General features: G+C 32.6%; 3 protein-coding genes across 3 annotated transcripts; all 3 read right to left on the bottom strand.

Moving 5' to 3' along the window:
- Positions 1–2,524: 2,524 nt before the first annotated feature.
- On the bottom strand, positions 2,525–3,892 carry LOC18045560 (RING-H2 finger protein ATL52). The gene has a single exon (XM_006437313.2). The coding sequence runs from the start codon at positions 3,690–3,692 to the stop codon at positions 2,634–2,636; it is 1,059 nt and encodes a 352-aa protein (XP_006437376.1). The 5' UTR covers positions 3,693–3,892; the 3' UTR covers positions 2,525–2,633.
- An 11,158-nt stretch (positions 3,893–15,050) lies between these two features.
- On the bottom strand, positions 15,051–16,316 carry LOC112099153. Its single transcript, XM_024186263.1, has 4 exons — positions 16,116–16,316; positions 15,312–15,834; positions 15,144–15,223; positions 15,051–15,062 (listed from the first exon to the last, which is right to left on the bottom strand). The coding sequence occupies exons 1-4, from the start codon at positions 16,194–16,196 to the stop codon at positions 15,051–15,053; spliced, it is 696 nt and encodes a 231-aa protein (XP_024042031.1). The 5' UTR covers positions 16,197–16,316.
- A 639-nt stretch (positions 16,317–16,955) lies between these two features.
- LOC112099296 (heavy metal-associated isoprenylated plant protein 39-like) lies at positions 16,956–17,480 on the bottom strand. The gene has a single exon (XM_024186647.1). It carries the CDS (start codon positions 17,440–17,442, stop codon positions 17,044–17,046), a length of 399 nt encoding a protein of 132 aa, XP_024042415.1. The 5' UTR covers positions 17,443–17,480; the 3' UTR covers positions 16,956–17,043.
- Positions 17,481–22,846: the final 5,366 nt, after the last annotated feature.

Raw genomic sequence — 22,846 nt, 5'->3', positions numbered from 1 at the left:
CACACATGTACAACTGTTCTTAGCAATCGCTTTTACTGAAGATAGAAAAAAGGCCAGAAGGGATCACACATTATTATAATACTCGTACCCATCTTATCATAAAGCAAATCTTATGTGTCGTCAAATATTCAATTGTAGATTGATGGGTAACAGACAATCTTTCATAAAGCAATTTTGGTATCTCAGCATTTTCTAGATTAAGAGATAAAAGAAATAAGTTGGACAATTTTGTCAGATACTCAAATGTAAATGGCATCTTGGGTCTTGGCCTAGTGGTACACATTCCTTCTTAAAAAAATTATAATTACTGAAAATGATGCTAAAGATTCAAATGGTTAGTCAAAAGTTATGGGAAGGGAAAGAATAAATTTTTAGCATGTTATATTCTTCTTGTCAATAATTCTTTAATTCAATTCGTTCGCATTTCCTCTTCTTATTGATACGGTCATGAGTTTATATCATCCCATATCGGGTTATTAATTATTTAATCGCGACAATTTTCTTAACTTCATCTTTACTTAGATAAGCTCTAATAAAATCTCAATATATAGTAGAACTTTCAAATAAAAATACTCTATATAAGAATAACTTCTTCATAGTAATAAAAATTTATGATCTCAATTTGGGATCAGTTATAATTAGGAATAAACTCCACATTATAATAAGTTATATTTTTTTTATAGGTCTTGTCTTAATAAACTTACCTCCACATATTAATAAATATTTCAAAAATATATGTTATGTTACATTAAATAATTAAGATGGAACAAAATATCTTTCTAAAATTGCTTGTGACAATGATTTATTCTTTAAAGTTGCAACCACACCTTTCAACTTGCTAGTATGTAGTAATTGGTCAGTATAGTTATCTTCTTTTTTAAGCTAAAATATTTCTAACTTATCAAGTATGTTTGTAACTTTCTGGTATGAAACTTTTTGTATTAGTTTTTTTAAACTATATATCATTTTTATTGATATCTATCTATTGAATTTGACTCACTTATTAATTTATTAATACATGATATAATTTAGCTCATATCACTTGCATTAAGGATAATTAAACCAAGACAATAATTTTTGTACTATACCCTATTGTGTTATAACTTCTTTATAAAAATAAATTTCTCCAGTCTCAAGTCCCAACAATATAGCTATATAGAGATTTTACAATAGTATGATATATTATACCAAATTTGATGGATGAAATTTTGCGGTCACGACGAAAAATCTTAGAAGGAAAAACGGTGCATTATTTTTCACATTAAAGTGACAATTGAGAGTTGAGACATGATGTGTTGTGTTGATTGGATTCCCCATCGATTATGTGCCCACTTACTCTTTCAATGCCTTGAATTTGAAGCATTGAATCAAAGCGTGAGCACAGGGCAAAGGCACGGAGTCGTAGATGCAGGGCAATTAGTGTTTCCTCTTTTGCAAAGCAAAGTTTACTTCAAGGTACATTGAACTCTTTATTCAATAACAAAGACTCCATTAAGAGTTAAACTTGAAGGAGAATGATAAACCCTAGAAGCAATTTTAACTGTTTTTGATCCCTCGGGAATAAATAAAACCAAGAATTATCAAAATCCCACATGAAACCAGCGTCAATTATGGGTCAAATCCAATTAATTATTGCCTTTTCTTTTTTTCTTTTTATCTCCTGGAAATTGAAAAAAATTATGACTAGATTAGAAAGAAAAAAAAAACGATCCTTGGGTATGATGACCAAAAAAAAGGCATCAAGCAGAACCTGAAACAGGGCTAGTTTGAAGTTTAATTTGAATAAACTAAACAGAACAAAATATGTACAAAAACAGTTATGAATTCAATTATAAAATTGTGGGAAATCTTTTTTTTTTTTGGGGGGCAAGTTTATATGTATTCATTTTTTTTCCTTAAATGAATCTAGGAGAAAAAGTTCCCCTTACAACTAAAATTGTAGAATAAGGGCTTTTGAGATGAATGAATTCAACAGTTTTCATTTCTTAACTTCAACCAATTCAAGCTTCAATTTTTTTCTTAGTATTTTTTACTCTTCTCAAAATTTTCCTCTTTGGACATGAAATGTTTGAAAAATATTTAAGTCCAAGGAAGACGAATATGTCAGCACTCTCATAATAGACCTTAATTACCCTTTAATTTCTTTAATTAGCTGGCAGAGGTTATGATACGCCAGCTCAAGATTACACTAACTTTAAAAATATTGGCCCAAAAAATAAAAAACGAATGTGAGCAATCATACAAATTCTCTACCACCCACCAAAAGCTCTCATTAGTTTTTCAACATCATTAATAACTCTCCATCAATTGGATCAAAAATTTATTTAACTTATTAATAGTACCAACTAAGTTTATAATAATTACTAAAGAACTAATAAAGTAACACTAACACTTCTGTATCATAATCAATGAGTATCCAGGATTAAGGTTGTAATCCATTATGTAACTCAAATGCGGAAATTGTCAAGTTGGAACACTTCATTAGACTGATCAATAGCAATCTAAGTTCATCTTCACAGTCAAATAAAAATTTGTGAAATCCAATTAAAACTCTATGTGGGTATGTTCTATATGATACAGAAGAAAATAAAATTAAAATAGGGGGGGGGGGGGATTAGAACATTCCTGGAAAATTAATTTGGAATAATAACAGAATTTCCATCTTTTGATCCATACCTTGTGAACTTGAATCTCCCTGTTGAAATTGATCTTTTCAAACCAAGAGAAGAATTTCTAACAAGATTCATCACTTTGCTTCTACTACTGTTAATCTTTTCAGTGCTCTCCAATTGAATTTCTGCATCATCATCATCTTCTTCATTTGTGCTTAAAATATCAGCAACCAAGAATGGACCTTGACACGAAGAAGAGTTCAATGAAACTGATCTTCTAATTGGCAATGCATCAACCCCAACTTCAATTATGCTATCATCTTGAACATTTGGTGTCTTTGGAGCCTCATCATTAACAACAATGCTAACAACAGCTTCATTATTCACCCCGTCTTCGATGTCATGTATCACCAAAACAGCAGCGTCATTTGTGTGCTGATATTGATGCGCAGAAACATTAGCATCAGATTCACTTACTTCCCCTGGAGCTGAAGCTTGAGCAGCGGGAAATGAAATAATAGTGGCCCGGCAAAGGGGGCAACTCGAGTGAGATTTTAACCAAGTGTCAATACAAGGAAGATGAAATGCATGGTTACATTTTGGCAATAACCTTAAGCTTTCATGTTCTTGAAACTCACTTAAACAGACTGAACAATCTGTGCCTTCAACCAATCCATCACCTTTCTTGTACTTACAAACAGTTATAGATTTAATAAGTGCTTCATCTAAACCAACATTGTTACCCAGCTGCCATGCCTGATCATCAGCACTCATTTGATCTCGATTTTCACTGAACTCTAGGCCAGTTTCATCGCTCCTTCTTTTACAATACTTAGAGATGATAGTATAATAAGTGACAAGGATAAAAGCACTTGCCAGGATGCCGATGACCGCGATGATCAAAGGAGAAAAATCAGTGCCTGAATCATCATCTTCATCTTCCAGGTTAAATGGAGGGGGCGGTGGGAAAATTGTGTAGCACCCTTGAGGACAATATATGCTACATATCGCTTGCGAACAATCTTTGTAGGTAGCATATGGTGCCCATGGATTTTGATTATTCCCAACTGAAGCACTCATGTTTCAATCTAAAATGAGAAATTCAGTGTACCGAATTTTGAAAAGCAGTTTGTTTAAGGGCAGTGTCTTCGTGGAAAGAAGATAAAGGTTGGCAGGAAAAAGAGTTGGGGCTTAGAGGGGAAGGAAAGCAAAAGTAGAGTAGATGGGGAGTTGATGTGTCTCTATCTTATCTTCTACTTTATTCTTTTTCCTCAAGTGCTTTTGCCCACCTTTTTTTTTTTTTGGGCTTTTTTCTCAACCAGGGTTGATAATTTGTTGACTAATTTTGGAGTTTCTTTTGTGGTGAATTAGGAAGTTGCTTGAATTTAATCAAAATGTCCAAAGCTTTAATTGGTTGGTGAAGTGTAGGTGAGTAGACTCTCTTGGCATTTCTCATTTCTGTGTGGAAGCTTAAGTTAGCTAACCACACTCTTTGGTGAATTGACAAATAGTGTGTTGCCACGTCTATGAAATAGATGCAGTGGAAATAGTCACGTGAAAAGCATCGTGGCAAAAATTTATTGGATGAGGAGATAACGTGTGCGTGGAGTATCATAGAGGCAGTGACCCATAATGTTAGGAAAAATGGGATGTTGACTTTCTTGTTAGATTAAGTTAGCTAATTACACTACCATAGAAATTAGAAAGGATGGAGTTATTTGCATTATAAAAGAACGATCCAAACACCCATTTATTTATTCAGGATACTCATTCATTGTATTTTGAAAAGTTAAGTTTTACTTTGTACACTCTTAAAATTGTAAACATACACTTAAGGCTTCCTCTTTGTTTCTTCTTCATACATTCATGACACCAAGAGTTCTTATATGCTTTCAAATATTAGTTTAACTAAGATTCCATAAAAGCTCTTCCCATTATAAATAATTCTTGTCCACACTGCAAATTATATGTATTATTATTTTAGATATTGAAAAACAAATAAGCCATTTTATCTTTTCAGAATCAAAACAATAAATAAGCAATTTATGTCAAGCCTTTAGCAAACAATAATCAACAACTGCTACGCCCCACTGATATGAAAATTAAATGGCAGAATTTTATTGAGTGTGAGAGAGAATTTGATTAGTATGATTTCTACATCATAATAAGCGGAGAACTTGAGAGTTATGATTTCCTTGATAAGAGTGGTCAGTAATTTGATTGAGTTTTAAGAGTTAATATTAGTTAAAACTAACAAATTTATGTGATGCAATGGGTTTGTTGAGAATAAAAAATAGGGTTTAAAATATTATAATCACACTATACATTTCATGGGTGCACCTGTGCATTATAAGTGTGTCTATACTAAATTATTAGTTATTTATATTAAAATGTCCTTAATAATAAATGACATTGTGGGTATATTTATACTATTTATTTTTTAGAGCGTAAGTAACCTCACTCCCCATAAAAAGTAATAATGTCATAAGAAAGATAATTAATAGGGGACCAAAAAAAAAAAGAAACTCAACATTTGTGTGCCCTACACATCTATAATTAAAACGGAATTTTTATCTTAATTTTTAAAATTGTGAAAAAAAATTCTTATTCATTAATTCCATACAATTCGATAGTAGAAATTAAAGAATGAACGAGTTTGCAACAATGAATTTTTTTGTTGAATATAAATTTTACTTAAAATGAATTAATTTTCAATGAGAATCCTTAATGGTAGTAATAATAATACATGACAATATTTAAAATAATAAATTTTAATAATAATAACAATAATATTAATATAATAATAATGACATTAAAAATATTAATAATAGTAACAGTTAAATATTTTTAAAATCCATTTTTATCCCAAAAGAGGACTCATATATAAAAATTTGTAACTTCTAGTGTCTATTCATTTTTTTTTTAAATATAGGTATTGAGATGTAATTAATTGAAAAAGACAAAATTGAGTGGTACGGTGCAACCGTTGCACCATAGTTTCATCCAGATCAATGAACGTCCAAATTTAAAATTTATCATAGCTCCACTGATATACACATATATCCTTGCACACTCTGGTGAAATTAGGATTGGTCCGACGAGGGCAATAATGAGGAAAAATAACTTTAGGAGGTGATAACATAGACCCTGCAAATTTGAGGGAGTCAAGCAGAAATTTTACTTAAAATGAATTAATTTTCAATGGGAATCTCCTGAATTTTTCTGGCCAAATAGTTTCAAATAGCTTAGTGCTTACGTAGTTTGGAAATATAAGTTGGTAATTTGTATCTAAATGATGCGTCACTTATCATCAATTGTCACACGTAATGGCATGTCAATGAAGATACCGTGTAATAGTAGTACTCATTCCTTTTTTTTTTCCCCCCAAAAAAGAAAATCCGGCATGGCAAAATTGGAAACTAAATCTCAAACGACAATACAAATAAAGCCTAATTTATGGTTCCTCCAAAATATAAATCCAACCTGACTTCTTGGAATGAGAAGCCCCTTTGTCATAGATACGTGCAGAGGAATTTTATTTTATTTTATTTTATTTTAAGAAAAACAATATAAAAGCAATCAAATGCCTTATTTGAAAGTGGTTGCCAAAAGTTTGATAACAAATGGAAGAACTGAATAAGTTGCTGTTAAAAAATTTCAAGAGAAAAATTGATAGTTTAAAAGGAAGAAACAGAGAGAAAAAGTTTGATCATCGAAGACGTATGAAGCTGAAGACAATAAGGGAAAGAATTTTATGTATTTATTTATTTTCCAGAACTGCAATTGGGTCCATCAAATAACTTCGCTGCAAGCGGCGGCTCCGACTGCTTGGTTGATGATCTCAAATAACAAAACATAATCAGTACTCAAATTGTGAACAGTAATTGTGGCATTTTGATTATTCAATTGAGATGTTTAAGAAATTGCTTATATTTATAGAATAATTCGGGCAGAAATTTTACTGGGCCATGTGTTACAAAGATGAGACTTTCTTAATTGAAATAAAATTGGGCCTAATTGAAAAGTTCAGTTGAATGGCACATAATCCACCTAATTCTGTTATGCGGTCTTGAGAGTAAAGTCCAAAGTATATTCACACAAAATAAGTTGGTGCTATGATTTTGTCCATGGTTGTTGTTTCATTAAACTTGAATAATGGATTCAAACCTAAACAACAATGACACCTACTGTGAATAATGATGTGAGAGTAGATTACACCAATGGAGAAGAACTAATAATTTAATATTAAGATATTTTAGGGTTGTTATTAATTAGAAAAAAATGTGAGATAATTGACAGAAATGTATTTTGAAAACCGTTTAGAAAATGTTTCATGAAAAATCTATAATTTTTTTCCCTCTTAAAAGAATTATGAAGCCTATTTTTTATAGGCTTCATTTCTCCCTTTGCATTTATTTACTCCTATTCTTACATGAACAACGTTGCATGCACCTTTACATTTATTGGCATACATTCTTACATAAAATTTCATGCATATTCAGTCATTTTTGTTGATAATTTTATAAGTATTATATTAGTTGTTAGTCATGCTTATCAACTTTTAACATGTTTAACTTTTAACACAAGTTTCCACCAATCAAATTGATTTTGCCAACACTTAATGTCATGCACACTTTGTCCATGTGTTTAATCCTAAGGTGATGCATGCATCTTACAAGTTATCACATACATTTATTTTAATGCATGCTTTGCATTAAATGTTATATATGCATTAAATTAACTTATGAATACTTTATCTATATATTCAATTATGATGTATGTTTGCCAAAGTGAGCCTCTTTAGCTACTACTTTACTTATTTGTAGATACCAACCTTTTGACCTTTAATTTAAAAGTAAATAAAATACATAGTCTATGTATGTGAATCAATAATATGTATATGAATTAGAATTTAGTGTTTTACACTATTTTTTTTTTAAATGATTAATTCTTGACTAGCTCGTTTCACAAGACATTCCCTTATGGACTAAAGTCCTCCAAGTAGGTTTAGCCAAAGCTTCAATGTGAATTAGCCAAAGCCTCACTCTAATGTTTTCATACCTTTCAAACCACAACCTACTGCGATTGCCCTTGTACAATAGCTTAGGTCTACTAAGAAATATGTACCTTATGGATAAGACTAGGCCTTTAGGTCTAAGATTGATTCTTAGGTAGAATTTTTAGTCCCTTTGATTATTTAAGATGTGCGGTCGTAGAGAAACGGATCGCATAATCAAATTTCCTGCCTTAAAATCAAATCCCATAGAAACCCTAAAAAAAAAAAAAAAAGGCCAGATTAATACTAAATTGAGATATGGCACCAATCATTCCTTTGGGGTTAGCCAACAAACCCAATCGCTTTGACAAAACAAGATCTAGTCCAAGTCCAAGATTCAAATCAGTTCAACACCTCCTTTGGCTTGTAGTAGCCGTCGCGTTGTATTATTATTTTTACCATTCTTGATGAATGCAATTAAAAACTTTTGCAGCTCCCTTGAACTCAATATAATGCCAAAATCTTATTCAATCTATTTAACACTGGGGAAGCCTTACAAGCACTTTGAGCACATTGACAGTCGATGTAAAGAAGACTTTGTGGAATTTTTTTTTTTAATGATTACTAGACAAGGAAATTTGTTTTCCAGACAACCTTTATAGCTTCTAAGTACCAAAAGTCAAATGCACAATCTTGCTTTTTTTTTTCAAATGTCAGAAGAAAGAGTGTAAAAATATAATCAACAATTTGTATATATATAAGGAGTGAGTTGCTAGATTTATCAATACAAACCTTTCAAAGAGTTTGGTTTAAACACCTAAAACCTCCACATTTTATTCAAAAGTCATAATGACAGAATTTCCAACTCGACAGTTTAAAAATATTTGTGTATTTTGTAGAAATGATTCGAGAAATATGCTTAATTTTGTAAATGCTGTAAGATATGTTCAATGGTTAGAAACGACAACTTTGCATTTATTTGGTTCGTTGTGGAAGCTACACCTATAAACGAAAATGAAAATGTCCCTAATACATTTAAAAGACTTCTTGAAATGAATGGCCGTATTAATGCTTCCATCGCCTTGCCAAGTGGATTGAAAAATCGATGTTAAGCCCAAAGATTCATTCCAACCGATAAGGTACGTAATTTATGATAGACCCAAGTTGGGGCAACCACTATAAGCTGTGGTTTAAAACAACGGTTAAATTAAAGTAAAGCTCAACTCACATTGAATTTTGGATTAAATCTAATTGAAAGACCTTAGTACGTAAGGGAATTTCTTGTGAAATGAGCTAATAAAAAAAACCAATCATTCTATTAAAAAAAATCTAATTTAAAATACTAAATCTTAAATTATATGCACACATTGCTGATTCATATACATCAACTGTTTATTTTATTTATTTTTGAATTAAAAGTCAAAGAGTTAGTAGCCATAAATAAATAATTAGAAACTAAAAAGACTAACTTTAGAGCGCATCCATCACAATTGAATGTATAGACAAAGCATGGATAAGCAAATTTAATGATTTGACAAAGGCATGCATAACATTTAATACAAATCACGCATTGGAATAAATGCATGTAATGTATGCGCCATCTTTGAATTAAATGCATGGACAAAGTATGTATGACATTAAACATTAACAATGTTGAATTGACCTGTGGAAGGTTGTGGCAAAGGTTAAACATGTTTAAAGTCATCTTTGAATTAGCAAGAGGATGCATCACAATTGAGTGCATAGAGCAAGCATGCATAAGCAAATTTAACGCTTAGACAAAACGCACATAATATTCAATAAAAAGCATGCATTAGAATAAATACTTGTGAAATGCATGCGCCATCTTTGAATTAAATGCATGGACAAAGCATGCAGATATTAAATATTAACAATGTTAATTTGATCGGTGAAAACTTGTGGTAAAGGTTAATATTGTTTAAAGCCAATAGGCAAGGCTAACAATTAATACATGTTCATAAATTTTTACAAAAATAACTAAGCATGCATGAAATATAAATGTAAAGGTACATACAAGGCCGTGTAAGCATGGGTGCAAATAAATGCAAAGGTATGCAAGCATAAGTGGTAATAAATATAGAGGGAGAAATGAATTTCTATTAACAGCAGACTTCACAATTCTTTTAGGAGGAAAACCAACAAAAAAAAAATATCTAGATTTTTCAAGAAACATTTCCCTAATTACATTTTCTAGCCTATAACAACCCTAGAACATTAATATTATTGGTTCTCCATTATCCACTTATATATTCTACTCTCACATTACTATTTGTAACAGGTGCCATTATTATTTAGGCCCAAGTCTGCTGCTCAAGTAAACAACCATTGTCAAAGTTGCAATAAGAGCTTATTTAGGCCATACTAATGCCTGAACATACTTTTGAGCCTTACTCTCTAAACTAAACAGCAGAATCAAGGGGATCGTAGACCATTAAATCCCAATTTCCAATCAGGTACAGTCTTGTCTCAATCAAGAAAGAGTAAATATTGTGACAAGTAGCATGGTGAAATTCCCACCCCAAACAGTGAGAAAATTTTAGGAAATATTTATTTTTCACTAAATAAAAACTAGAGAAACAGCTTGATGCGAATTTATAATTATCCATATTTAACCAAGAATGGATTAAGACGCCTAGATGTACACTCGAAAGAAGAAAGGCCTATGCTCTTATGTTTCTCTTGTCATAATGTAAAATTCCAAATAGAGATGTCAGAATAAACAAATGGGTTAACAAATTAGATCACTTTAAATTCAGACCAATGGGCATTCATGAGTGAATAATGTGTTATATAGAAATAATATGGAGAAGATGGAAAAGAACAAAGGCAAAGCTAACGGTAACTGATAGTATGATACCCTATAATTTTGACCACAAAGAATACTCCATCAAAATTATAGGGTATCATACTATCATTTACTGTTAGCTTTGCCTTTAGAGAAGATAAAAAGAACAAAGGCAAAACTAATAGTAAATGATAGTATGATACCTTTTCAGCCCTATCGTACAAAATGCCGCTGATTCTGATAGCTTCAATGACCCAATTACCAAGAGAAAAAATCCCAGTTTATTCATCTGGCTTAATTCTTTTAGCTCTAGTCACCTGTTTTGCCTTTTTCAAGGAAAAAAAAGAAAAAGAAAAGGAAAAATGATCAAATAAAATCAAAAGGTGATCTAAGGAAGCATGGTGTCCAAGTTCGCAATTCAACCATGGAAATTTTGTCCGACTAATTAGTTTTGGATATTAATCATGTAGAAAAGATCTTCATAGATCCGTACTAATTGATCTCTACCAGAAATTAGAACATCCATATAAATATCTAGATACCATCCTCAATGGAACATAACATAACCATCTACTATAACTAGATACTGGATGGAGATGATGCTTCTTAAAACCAATCTTGCATTTAAAAAAGCATAAAAAGAATGAAAAAGAAAGGAAAATCATGGAGATTTCATAATAATGTTTCTTATTTTTCAGGTCAAAGCAAACTTCTTGGAGAATAAACATCAAATGATGATAGAAAATTTCTTACGCTAGCATAGATTGTATGTAAGAACATCAAGATTTGTTGGGGGTAAAAAAACGACAACTCACATGTATGCAGAAATCACTTTGGTGCAGTTCTAGTGAGGAAATATACCTGGGTTTGGAACATTCTCATGGTCAGCACAAGAGCATCAAGCGTTCTACCAAGGAAAAAGAAAAAAATCAAATGCATCATGTTAGAGCGCATTACATTAATAAACAAACTGAAATCACTGTTATGCAATTCTAGTTTCTGTTGTATGCACCAGATAGTACCACATAAACAATTCTGCAAAATGATCCATGATGGAAGTTTACAAGCAATGAAATTTCTCTGTATAATTTATGTATAGTGATGGAAAGAAAAACAAATCTCGATAGGGTATAAGAAATAAATTATCATGAGTATCTGACATTTTTTTTTTTTTGAGAAGAGAGTATCTGACATTAAGATTTACATTCGACACCTTTCAAAACTTAGTCCCTACTAGGAAAGACGTAGTGTCTATATATAAACCCAACTGAAGGATTTTTATTCTTGCAGACATTTCTTCAGCCCAACTGATGGGAAATTCAAATGGAAAAGATGGTGGTTTACTCAACTGGGTTTGTTTAACAAGAGTTTTGAATCCCAGAGACCATGACAGCTGGAAGGAAACATTTGTAAAATTAGTCATAAGACTTTCATGTTTGGTGGCAGAGGCAATTGGGATCCACAGGTGCATAAGACCTTAACGAGAAAATTAAAATTATATTAGACTTAACCATCCACATATCCTTCTTACACTTAGACACTCTACCCCCACAAATCTAAATGAAAATTTCTGGCTATGCTACATACTACTGTACGTTAATGGTAAATGGTCCAAGTAAAACACAAGCCTCTTACTTCTGTTTTTCTCCACTTAGTCCCTTACCCAGAAAATATTCCATCAATCATGAATGTATCAATAGCCCAAATTAATAAGATAAACATCATTACAGATACAAGTTATAGTGGACTTGGTGACAAGGGGTCCCTTACAATTTCTTTTGAATGATTTTAACTCGCAGCTAGGAGTTGGAAACTATGGATGTAAACAATGGTCAATGAAGGATGGCCTCAATTACAAACTTTGTTGTAAGAACATGTAACGCTAATTTATTTGGGAACAAAATAACTTCCAAGCATAATTAATGTGTATTATCTTACCGAAAATCAGATGTGCTGAAACAATGCAAAGCACCATCAGAGCATGTTAAAATTAATTCTGTTGGGAGCCCGGAAGGAATCTTGATCTGCAATATCAATAGGATGGGAAAAGATAATGAAAGCATTGCATATAAATAATAGAAAATTTTTCTGCAGCTTTTTTTAGGATACTACAAGTTTCAGAACAAAAATATATATGCATTTTAACCTGAAGCAGAAAGGTGTGTTAAAAAATCTCGTGCTTAATCATCTTTCAACCATATCTTATAAGTCGTCCATGTTGCACTGTTTAAAAAACAATAAAGTAATGATATCTAGTATCTTGCATGTGAAAAAACGAGTGACTAATCAATAATGCACTTGCCTCTGAAAGATAAATTTGTTTTCTAATATATAAAGAAATAACTGATTGATTTAAAGAGTCCATCAAAGCTGACAATGAATTGTTGAATCATTAATAGGATATTCTTTCTTTCTTGGACCTTGTTCAACAAAATGACATTATGTAGTGTAATTAATTAATTCAAATTGAAAATTAATAATCTAATCAATCAGACAGTGCATCAATTGTAAGTAGCATACCGATAATCTAATTGTAAATTTCTCTTCAATCACCACATATTCTGTACTATTGATCTTGATTTGGAAACTTGACCGTCTCAAGATTAGAGTTGCTGGTAGAGTTACCGGCCCCTGATTCTCAGAAGAAGGAACCTGTTGAAGTTGTAGCAAAAATTTATGTTACGACACAATTCCAATACTCTGGACATTTCTGTGTAACATTTAGTGAATAAAAGAAATTTACCAGTAATAGAACACTGAATGATGCTTCGCCTTTGGACATATGCATGTCAATCTCGCTCCGCATTTCCGGATCTGTAAAGTTTCTCATCAGAACGTTATGCAAATAATTCAGGGAAAAGCTCAAAAAAATTGAATACACATCTTTTCTATCCTAAAATGTAAACTAAGTGTTTTAACAAGCAAAAGTATGAGTGACAGCTGACAGCATATCAGTTATCAAAACAAGTATTGGGTTTTGAAGTAAATTCAAGCAATTACTTTTCTCGTTTTAATAATAAATCAATGCAAGAGGCTACAGGTGACAAATTTAGGTTGAATGGACATCAGTCTCACATTTTCAACTGAAAGCTACAAACAAATGGCCATTATGATTATCCCAACACCATCTTTTGTTGATTTATTCAAGAAGACATATAAGAGCTGCAATCGTGATGTTAACAATTTCGCCGGCATGGCTACAATATTAAGTTGTACAAAAATAATGTCTCATTAATGGGAGAATTTATGACATAATTACTAACCACAAAAGAATGCAACTCAAACCTACATCAGTGGAGGCTCAAAGAACTTCTGATGAAAAAGATTTGACCATTGAAAAGATCAATAACTTGTACAAACTAGAGACTTCATGAAGACGGTACAAAAAATTATTTTAATTCTTGGTAAGATCCAATATGTGATGAAAAAGATTCAAAATTCCAATATCTTTGGTCTTGATGGAAGATTTGGGAAAAAAAAAAAATCAGTGCACATATGGAGAACTTAATTACATCACTAATAAATTTCATTTTGAGAATTTTAATGATATTTAGGCCTGATAACTATCAATTCCAATCATATAAACCTACCACACTTGATTTTGGAATGTCCATTAGCAAAAGCCTCCACCATTTCCCCCTAATAACATCAAAAAGTATGATAGAAATAGTCAGGATGGCAACATTTTCAGGCATTAAATTCAACAGTAGCAACTTTTTTTTCTTTTTAACTTCAAAGATTGTAATGGGGCAAGTTATAACAAATGCACAAGTAAATAAATAAAGAGTTAAATTCCATGAATGTTGGGAAACATAAGCTTCATATTTAACTAGGGATATAATAACAAAACAAAGGGAGAAAATAATACAACCTGAGACCAATTTAACTAATCTTCTGGAAAAATGGTAATACATCATGCAACGGGGTACTGAAATTCCAAATTCAGTGTAGATATAATCACCTAAAAGCAGTTCAGGATTTGATTTCGATGATAATGGAATACTAACTTTACATATCAGTAGCATATGGAGAATATTCCAATATCACTTGAGATAACAAAGTTCAATATCAGCTGAAAACATTATGTTTGAATTTTAATGTGTTAGAGCTTTAATACTACTGTTAAGCCATTATAACAGCTTAAATTTTTAGTTAAAGGGATAACTTAGCATTTAGAATCTCCTCATGTAGTATTTCAACTATGATAAGTTGCTTTTGTGTCTGTTTTTAAGTCTGTGTTGTGGTGTTTGGCTCACGTGCCTCATAGATGAGAGGGCATAATCATTGGTCCATTACCTACCAGTTTTAAACTTTTCAGTCGTGAAAAGAATAGGACAAAAAGGACCTAGGAATGACATAACAGAATCATTATTCTGTATATATACCATATGGCCTTGATCATCCATTGGTATGCACTCGACAGATATCAGTTTACCAACATCATCAGCTGTGACAACATATTCTGGCTCTATGGCTCCTGAACAAAAAATTTTGAACATGTTAGTCATAACATTTTAACAAGCACAAAAAGGTCAAAACTTATTTCGATGCTCACCCTTAATATAATGTTTGGTGCCATCCTGCAGATGACGAACCCACTAAAACACAACTTGTTAAGATATTAAATGTTAATACATTATGCAAATAACTGCCAAACATATTTCACGGTTTGTATAAGCTCAAAGAAAAAAGAAATCACCTGAAACATACAAAGACTAACACTACCTACAGGATGTCCACATCCAAGAAGTTTCTTTCCAGGTGTAGCTTCACCGTCAATCTGAGACTGCTCAATACCTGGGCCGCCCTCTGCATTGCAACAAGTCTTATTATTAGATTCCAGCAAAAGTCATAAATTTGTTTCATATATAAAAAAAGAAGAAAAAAAAGAATCTACCTTCTTTGAATAGTCTGGATCTAAAGCGTAATTTATTCTTGGGGTTACCATGATTCATAACAGTCCCTCGCATATCCAGTTCAATGGGAGTTCCGAGTACAGAATCATCGTCCGATGAATCTTTTGCAATAGATGAATTAGTAAGTTTTTCTTCCTCTTTAAAAACGAACACAATAGCAATTACAGAAAAGGCCAGCAGAAAAACAACAGATGCACTATAATTGTACTTCACATCTGACGCCAATAGAATAAAGTGAATCAATGTAGCAATCAACTGGAGTACAGAGAAGACAATCTCCACTATCCCAAGTTGCCTCTCAGCTGGTGGTTTGATTTCTGTGCTGGTTTTTTCCAGATAACAAACATAAATGTTTATAGCAAAACCAAATGCTGACAACAGAAATGCAGCAAGAGAAGCCCACTTGCTTCTCTCAAAAAAATCCAGCACAACTGATGCAGCCTCCAGGAAAAGAAACAAAATTGCAGGCCCAAGTTTCCCATCTTTACCAAGCAATGCACAAGCCTGTACTTAGACTCTCAAGTTATATACTATATATAGAGTAACAAAAAGCACATGAGAAAGCCTACAAAACAATTAGAGTAACAAAAAACACCTAAGAAAGCCTACAAAACAACCACTAAATCCCCTTCTCTGCAGCAGTAAAAGTATTCAAATCAAATTCAAGGAATCACATCATGTATCTAAACAAGCTCATGGACATAAACAAAAAGCGAGTTGGGTGATTAAATTTATTATCAAGATTACGAAATTTAAAATAAAAAAGGGTGAATAAATGAAGTCACCTTGCTGAAGATTGAAGATAAGTGACTCAAATAATTGATTTTCCTAGAGCAGAGAGGTAATCTCTTTCCTTCAATGTCCATTTCTTTCAACTGTGTGTTTGATTCAAAAACATTGAATGTGAGAAAATGATAAGAAGAAAAATGGTTTCTTGCATCGTGTCGTTTCAAAGCAAGTCGTTGGCAAGTTCAGAGCAATTTCCTCAGTCCCCACTCAGTCAATGAGTCTCAAGCTTTAACCGCGAACAATTTAGGGGGGAAAAAAATCCCACGAAACGTTTCGGGATATGTTATTGCTCAGACCCTTAGGCCGTTTGATATTGTTTCTGAATTTGTATTTTTTGAGAATAAAAATAAAAATAAAAATAAAAATAATATTTTATAGTTATTGTATTTTAAATTTAAATATGTATTTGATATTATTTTTTATATCTTATATTTTAAAATTAAAAATAATAATATGCGTTTAGTAGACACAATTAAAAATAATAAAAATAGAAAAAATCCGTTTGGTAATTACTCATATTTTCTCGTCGAATAAATTTTTTTTAAACTTAATTATTTAAGCACATTATAATCAGTTTTAGCTTTAGCAAAAATAAGAAAAATGCCACTAGAAATGAACCCTAATCCGAGGCTAAATCTTTATCGACTTTGATCCTCTGGTGTACATAATGAAAATAACTAACCAAAAAAAAAAAAAAAAAGGGAAGAGGAAAAAAATTGATGATGAACAAAAACAAAATTCAAAAAGTTTTATTTATTTTCTCTACAGTTCAATTACTCACTCATATATGGAAAGAAACAGAGGAGGCAGCACCTTTTATATACACAAGTTTGATATCTTGATGTTGCCTGCTTACTATAAGAATTGATGACATTCAAATCAAGTCACCAATTTAGCAAAATGTCTTTAATTTCTGTTGAAAAATTAACAAATAACACAAGCGTTTGGATTCTCTTCAATGCTTTGAACATGGTAATGAGTGGTCAAGTAACGATTATAAGCTCTGTAAGCTTTAACAAGCTTTAAAACAGGATCCGGTAGTGGTACCAGTGCCGGTGCCGCTTCTTGCTTTTTCTCTTCCTCTTTCTTTTCTTCTTCTTTCTTGGGTTCTTCTTTTTTGGGCTCTTCTTTCTTTGGCTCTTCTTTCTTAGCTTCCTCTTTCTTCTTCGATTCTTCCTTCTTTGGCCCCTCCTTTGGCTTCTCTGGCTCCTTTGCTGGCCCAACTAATATTATATCTGTCGGCCAATATTTTCTCAATTTGCTCATAACGTTTACAGGATCAACGGTTCCTATCACTGTCAATTTCTTCTCCTTCATGTCCATGGCAATGGAATCGATCCCTTTTAAAATAGAAAATAATTATTGAGTACGGATTCTCAACATTCACCATTTTACCAAGCAAATTAAAACCCAATGAATGCCAAATTCGATTGTACGCAAGCCTTAAAAAAGAAAAATATCAGCAACTCACATAACAAAAATGGAGCTGAGAGAGCAAAAACAGTCAAGGTAGTTGGATGGAGCAGCAATGGTTGCAGCGAGATGGCGCACCAGCAGCGTCAGAGATGAAGTGGCAGCGACGGTGATCGAGTGAAGCGGCAACGACGCCAGAGATGAAGTGCAGCAACCGAGATGGGCAAACTGAAAAAGACCAGATCTGGAGAGAAAATGACAGAGAGCTTGCTGTTGTGTGTAGATCGACAAAAATAAGGAGAGAGAGAGAGAGCTTCGTTGTGAGCAGATAAGGAGAGAGAGATGACATTGTGAGTAGATCAGGAAAGGATGGAGAGAGAGCACCGTGAGTTCGTGAATGAGATTTTTTGTTGGCTTTTATTTTTTAATTTGTTTTTAAGTTTGGTTTTGTAATAAGCAGAGAATATGTTAAGGAAAATGATAAACGAACTCAATGGAGACAAAGGGACGATAGAAACGCAAGTTTGAATTATCGTTTTACTCGTTTTAAGTGTTGATTTCTGTTTCTTTTAATATTACATGGACCCACACGAAATAAAAAAAAATGTGTTTGCTTCGTTTTACTCCCCCTTTTACGCACACTCCCTAACCACTCATTTTACTCCCCCTCCATTGAGTTTGCTTCATTACCATACATGAGTTTGCTTCGTTTTACTCCCCCTTTTACACACACTCCCCAACCACTCATTTTACTCCCCCTCCATTGAGTTTGCTTCATTACCAGACTCCCCTCCATTGAGCAGGCTTCGTTCGTTACCAGCCTTTTTTTTTTTCTCGCCCAGCCCCAGATCTAGAACGGACACGATCGCCTCAGCCCAGATCTACTACGACGTCGCTGCTTTGGAGACTTGTAGTTGTTGCTTTTTGCATCCGTAAGCATTTCTTTTTATTTTTTTTATGTTGTGGATGATGAAATTTTGAGATTGACAGTGTTAACATTTCTTCCGTAAGCATTTTTTTAAAATTTTATAATTATAACTTTTTTTCTTGCACGATCGGACAAAGATGATAAGAAAAAGATAAATAATTGAAAATATTGTATTAAAAAAATTGGAAACATGGGTGAGTTGTTGTTGGTGGTGTTGGATTTGATTTTGTTTGCGTGTGTGAATGTGTATCGTAGCTCACATGGTACAGCCTCGTGTTCATTTAATTCGTTGCTTCAGTGCTTCTTCTTCTTCTTCAGAGACACTGAACGTCAGAGCCTCAGCCTCTGGTTTTCATTTTCTCACTCGTCTTCATAGATACTAACAGGGCATTTATTACTGCTCACTGCTCTGTTTTTGAGTGTCGACTCTGTGAAAATTCATTTATTTGGTTATTATTGATCGTTGAGTTCCGACTTTGGATCTATGCACTTGGGTTTTCAAAAGGGTAACCAGATTTGCTTTTAAGTTATTTCATTTTTTTTGTTTTTAACTCAGATCGGATCCCGCTCCGCATTGCTTTAGATCAAAATTTAATTTTTATTTTCTTTTTGCCCTTCTTTTGACTTGGTACTATGTTGGGAAATATTAATTGTTCAGAAAATGTTTGTTGGATATTCATTTTCTCGTTTTCTTTTGGTCTGAATTTGTTCGCTGGATATGTTTGCTGGATATTCATTTTCTCGTTTTCTTTTGGTCTGAATTTGTTTGCTGGATATGTTTGCTGGATATTCATTTTCTCGTTTTCTTTTGGTGCAAGTTGCTGTGATATGTCTCACTTATAGTTGTAGAAATTAGTTTCTTGGTTGATGCTGGCCTTTGTGCTTTGCTGTGAGGCTCCCATTCTTTTTCAGAAGGTTAAAATGTTACTCTTTTTTTCCCTCCTGGTTTTGAAATTCTCTCTTATTGTTAGCAGTTGAAATTCTTAGCATAAAAGTCTAGAATATTGATCTAAATTTTTCCAATGTAGAATTCAAATGCCTACTCAAAGCTGTTATGTTGTTTTCAAAGGACAAAAGCAGGGCATATACAATTCTTGGCCTGAATGTCAGATGCAAGTAAATGGATTCAAAGGGAATTCTTATAAATCTTATACATCTTTGTTGGATGCCGAAATCGCCTACAATGATTACATAAAAAGGCATGAAAAATTGCCAGAGACATCCAATATGTTAGAAACTATAAAATTTATTGTGGAAACACTCGAAAAGGAGGTGCAAACTGAAGTGCCTACATGTGACAAAGCTGTGCAAACTGATAAAGGCAGAAATGATCGTATTATTCTGCATATATTATCCATTGTATGTTGTATTTTAGGGATAATCGTTGCTATATGTATTTTGCATAAATGAAATTGTACCCCGTGTTATGTATAAATTTAAATAATTTAAATAAAATGATTGTTGTGTATGAATTGTTCCCACGGTTTCAAATTTCCTAAGTTTTTCCTCATTTGCTTGAATTGATGCTTCATGCAAAATATATAGTGTGACTTTTTGACTTTTTGACTTAATCAAATTAATTACCCTGGCTTAAAGGAAAGCGCGCGGATGAAACCTATCTAGGCTAGCAAATCTTTTAATCTCTTTAAATTATCTAATAAAGCAGCGAGGCCACAACTATAGCAAAATTAAATAGAACAAAAGATAAAGAAAGATAAGAAACTGTATGAATTGAAAAGATTATTATCTAATTAACCTAACCTTTAAAGAGCTTATATATTGTGTAAGATAGATTGTAATATTTTTCAAGTATTTTGGTTTGATATTCTGGACGCAAACGGTTTGCCGTGTATGGAGAAAACGACTAACCGTTTAAGTCCAGAGAGCATGTTTGCTGTTTTGGATAAAACGACTCACCGTTATCGAGAAAACGGCTAACCGTTTAAGTCCAGAGAGCATGTTTGCTGTTCTGGATAAAACGGCTCACCGTTATTGAGAAAACGGCTAACCGTTTAAGTCCAGAGAGCATGTTTCTGTTATGAAATAAAACGGCTCACCGTTATTGAGAAAACGGCTAACCGTTTAACTCCAGAGAGCATGTTTTATATTCTAGAAGAAAACGGCTCACCGTTTATTGAGAAAACGGCTAACCGTTTATTTCCAGAAAGGCGTAAATTTGGAAAAACGATTAGCAAGATTGAAAATTTCAAAAATTTGGAAAAACGGTTAGCAAGATTGAAAATTTCAATTGTTAATCGATGCAATTTCAAACCAAAAGAGTGTCTTCGAAGAAGTACCATTTCTAATGGTTGTATTCTTTCAAATAAACATCTTCTTCATTAAAAAGAAAGACACACAATTAGATCTATCATCAGATTTTGCTGGTTTCATATATGTTCTGGAAATACAATCTTATTTGCTAGAGAAATTAATAAATTCTCGAGAAAAGGAAATAGCGAAATGATCACTCAATTCTCGAGAAATTAATAAATTAAAGTGCCTTTTCAAGATTTATATGGTGTGATTCATTGTAACTTTGCCAATTGGCATATGTGCATGAACCATGTACTAACAATCAATTCAAAATTATTAAGTAAGGTATATATTAAAATAGAGAGTGGTAAGAGCATATACATCACAATCACATGCAACTATAGTATTATTAAGAGGAAAAATTATTACCTTGAACAAATCTAACGTAATTTCAAAAATTAAAAGTTCAATTTAACACAAAACATTATTCCATCACTACAATTTCAAAGATTTAAAGTCAAATCTAACATAATTTTAAAAATTTAAAGTTCAATTTAACACAGCATTATTTCATCACTACAATTTAAAGCCAAAATACAAGTCAAGTATCATCATTGTTATCTTCATTACGCTGCTGCTGCTGTAGTAACTGTTGGAAATTCTCACTTTGAGATCCTTGATAAGTCATCGAAGGAGAAGAATAATGCAACTGTGGAGTATACGGTGGGACTGGTTGCTATAATACATAAAAATAAACATCATATTACATTATAGAAATATTAAAGTATATGTATTCATTAACGATTTGTAAACAACAACTTACTGTGTGCCAATTATAAGGAAATGGCTGATAAATGTTGCTTCCACCGAATTGGGATTGGTACATAGGTACCTAATCAAATAATAAAATATATGTAAAATTCATATAAAAATCTTAAAACTAAATTTTAAATAATTTAATTCTTACATTATAATAGCTCATAGTGCCGCATTGGTTGAGATTTCCGTAAATAGTACTTCCTTCTTGTAACGTCTACATATGCGCAATCTTATACTTAATTACATATCCTCGAAATAAAAGAAAATTTTAAAAGAAAAAATTCACAAAATTTACCATGGCTATATTGCTCCATTGTGTGGAGATTTCATTAGGCACATGATAAGATGATGGGGCAGTTTGTTGTAAATCCTACAAGATTATTAAAGACAATTAAACTAAGACCAAATTAATTAGAAAATAGATCTTTGTTTTTAATCATACCTTATTTTTTTGTGCGGACTTATTCTTTTGAACGGATTTCTTTCGAATCGAAGATTCTTTCCTCAGGCAAGGTAGACGACCTTTACGACGTGTCACTACTGGATCATTTAGTGCAAGTTGAACATTGTTGCTGCCACAACTTACTTCGCCAATAACAGTTCTTTCCACACTCTCACTGTTAATTTGTTTGTTGCTGCTACAACTTGCTCCACCAGTATTAGTTTTTCCCACACTTTCACAACGAATTTGCTTGGGCAGATCCTTCATTGCTTTCTCAATCCAATCCAACACCGTTTTATAGCTATTTTCATCATCAGAGGCTATGTCTGCAACCTCACTGAAAGCGTTACACATTTTTTCATATCTTTCTTGCTGGATGGTCAAATTCTGCACACCATAACAAACTTTCAGCTTACTATAACATCTCCTCACATCTTTCCTCCACCTTGATAAAATGTATCTTTCTGGAAGTAATTCAACTGAGTTACGTATCAGCACTGCAAGGGCATGTCTGGAAAGAATCCCCCTAAACTGAAATTTTGAACATATACAAGTAACTTCACACTCAGCTTCTTCAAAAACAACCTCAAAGAAGCCTCTCCGACCTTGCCCAAATGATTCAATTATTTGATATATTGATCCCACAGAATCCAAGATATCACAATACATCAAAGCAGTCAATTCTTCTTGAAATTATTTAAACTTGGAAATGGTGTACACTTCTTCAACTTGCCTCTCCATCTCATATCTTGACACGCATGGTGTCCTTTTACTGAAACACTTGGCCTCTGCTTGCCATTCTAATTCAGCTTTCCTCCTCAATGCATTTTCATATTACTTTACAAACTATTTCAGATTTGTTTTTGAGTTAA

Source organism: Citrus clementina, unplaced genomic scaffold, assembly GCF_000493195.1.
Source record: "Citrus clementina cultivar Clemenules unplaced genomic scaffold, Citrus_clementina_v1.0 scaffold_4, whole genome shotgun sequence".
NCBI classification, from domain to species: Eukaryota; Viridiplantae; Streptophyta; class Magnoliopsida; order Sapindales; family Rutaceae; genus Citrus; species Citrus x clementina.
Note: the sequence above shows the minus strand (reverse complement) of the source record. Positions and strands in the feature narration are given on the sequence as shown.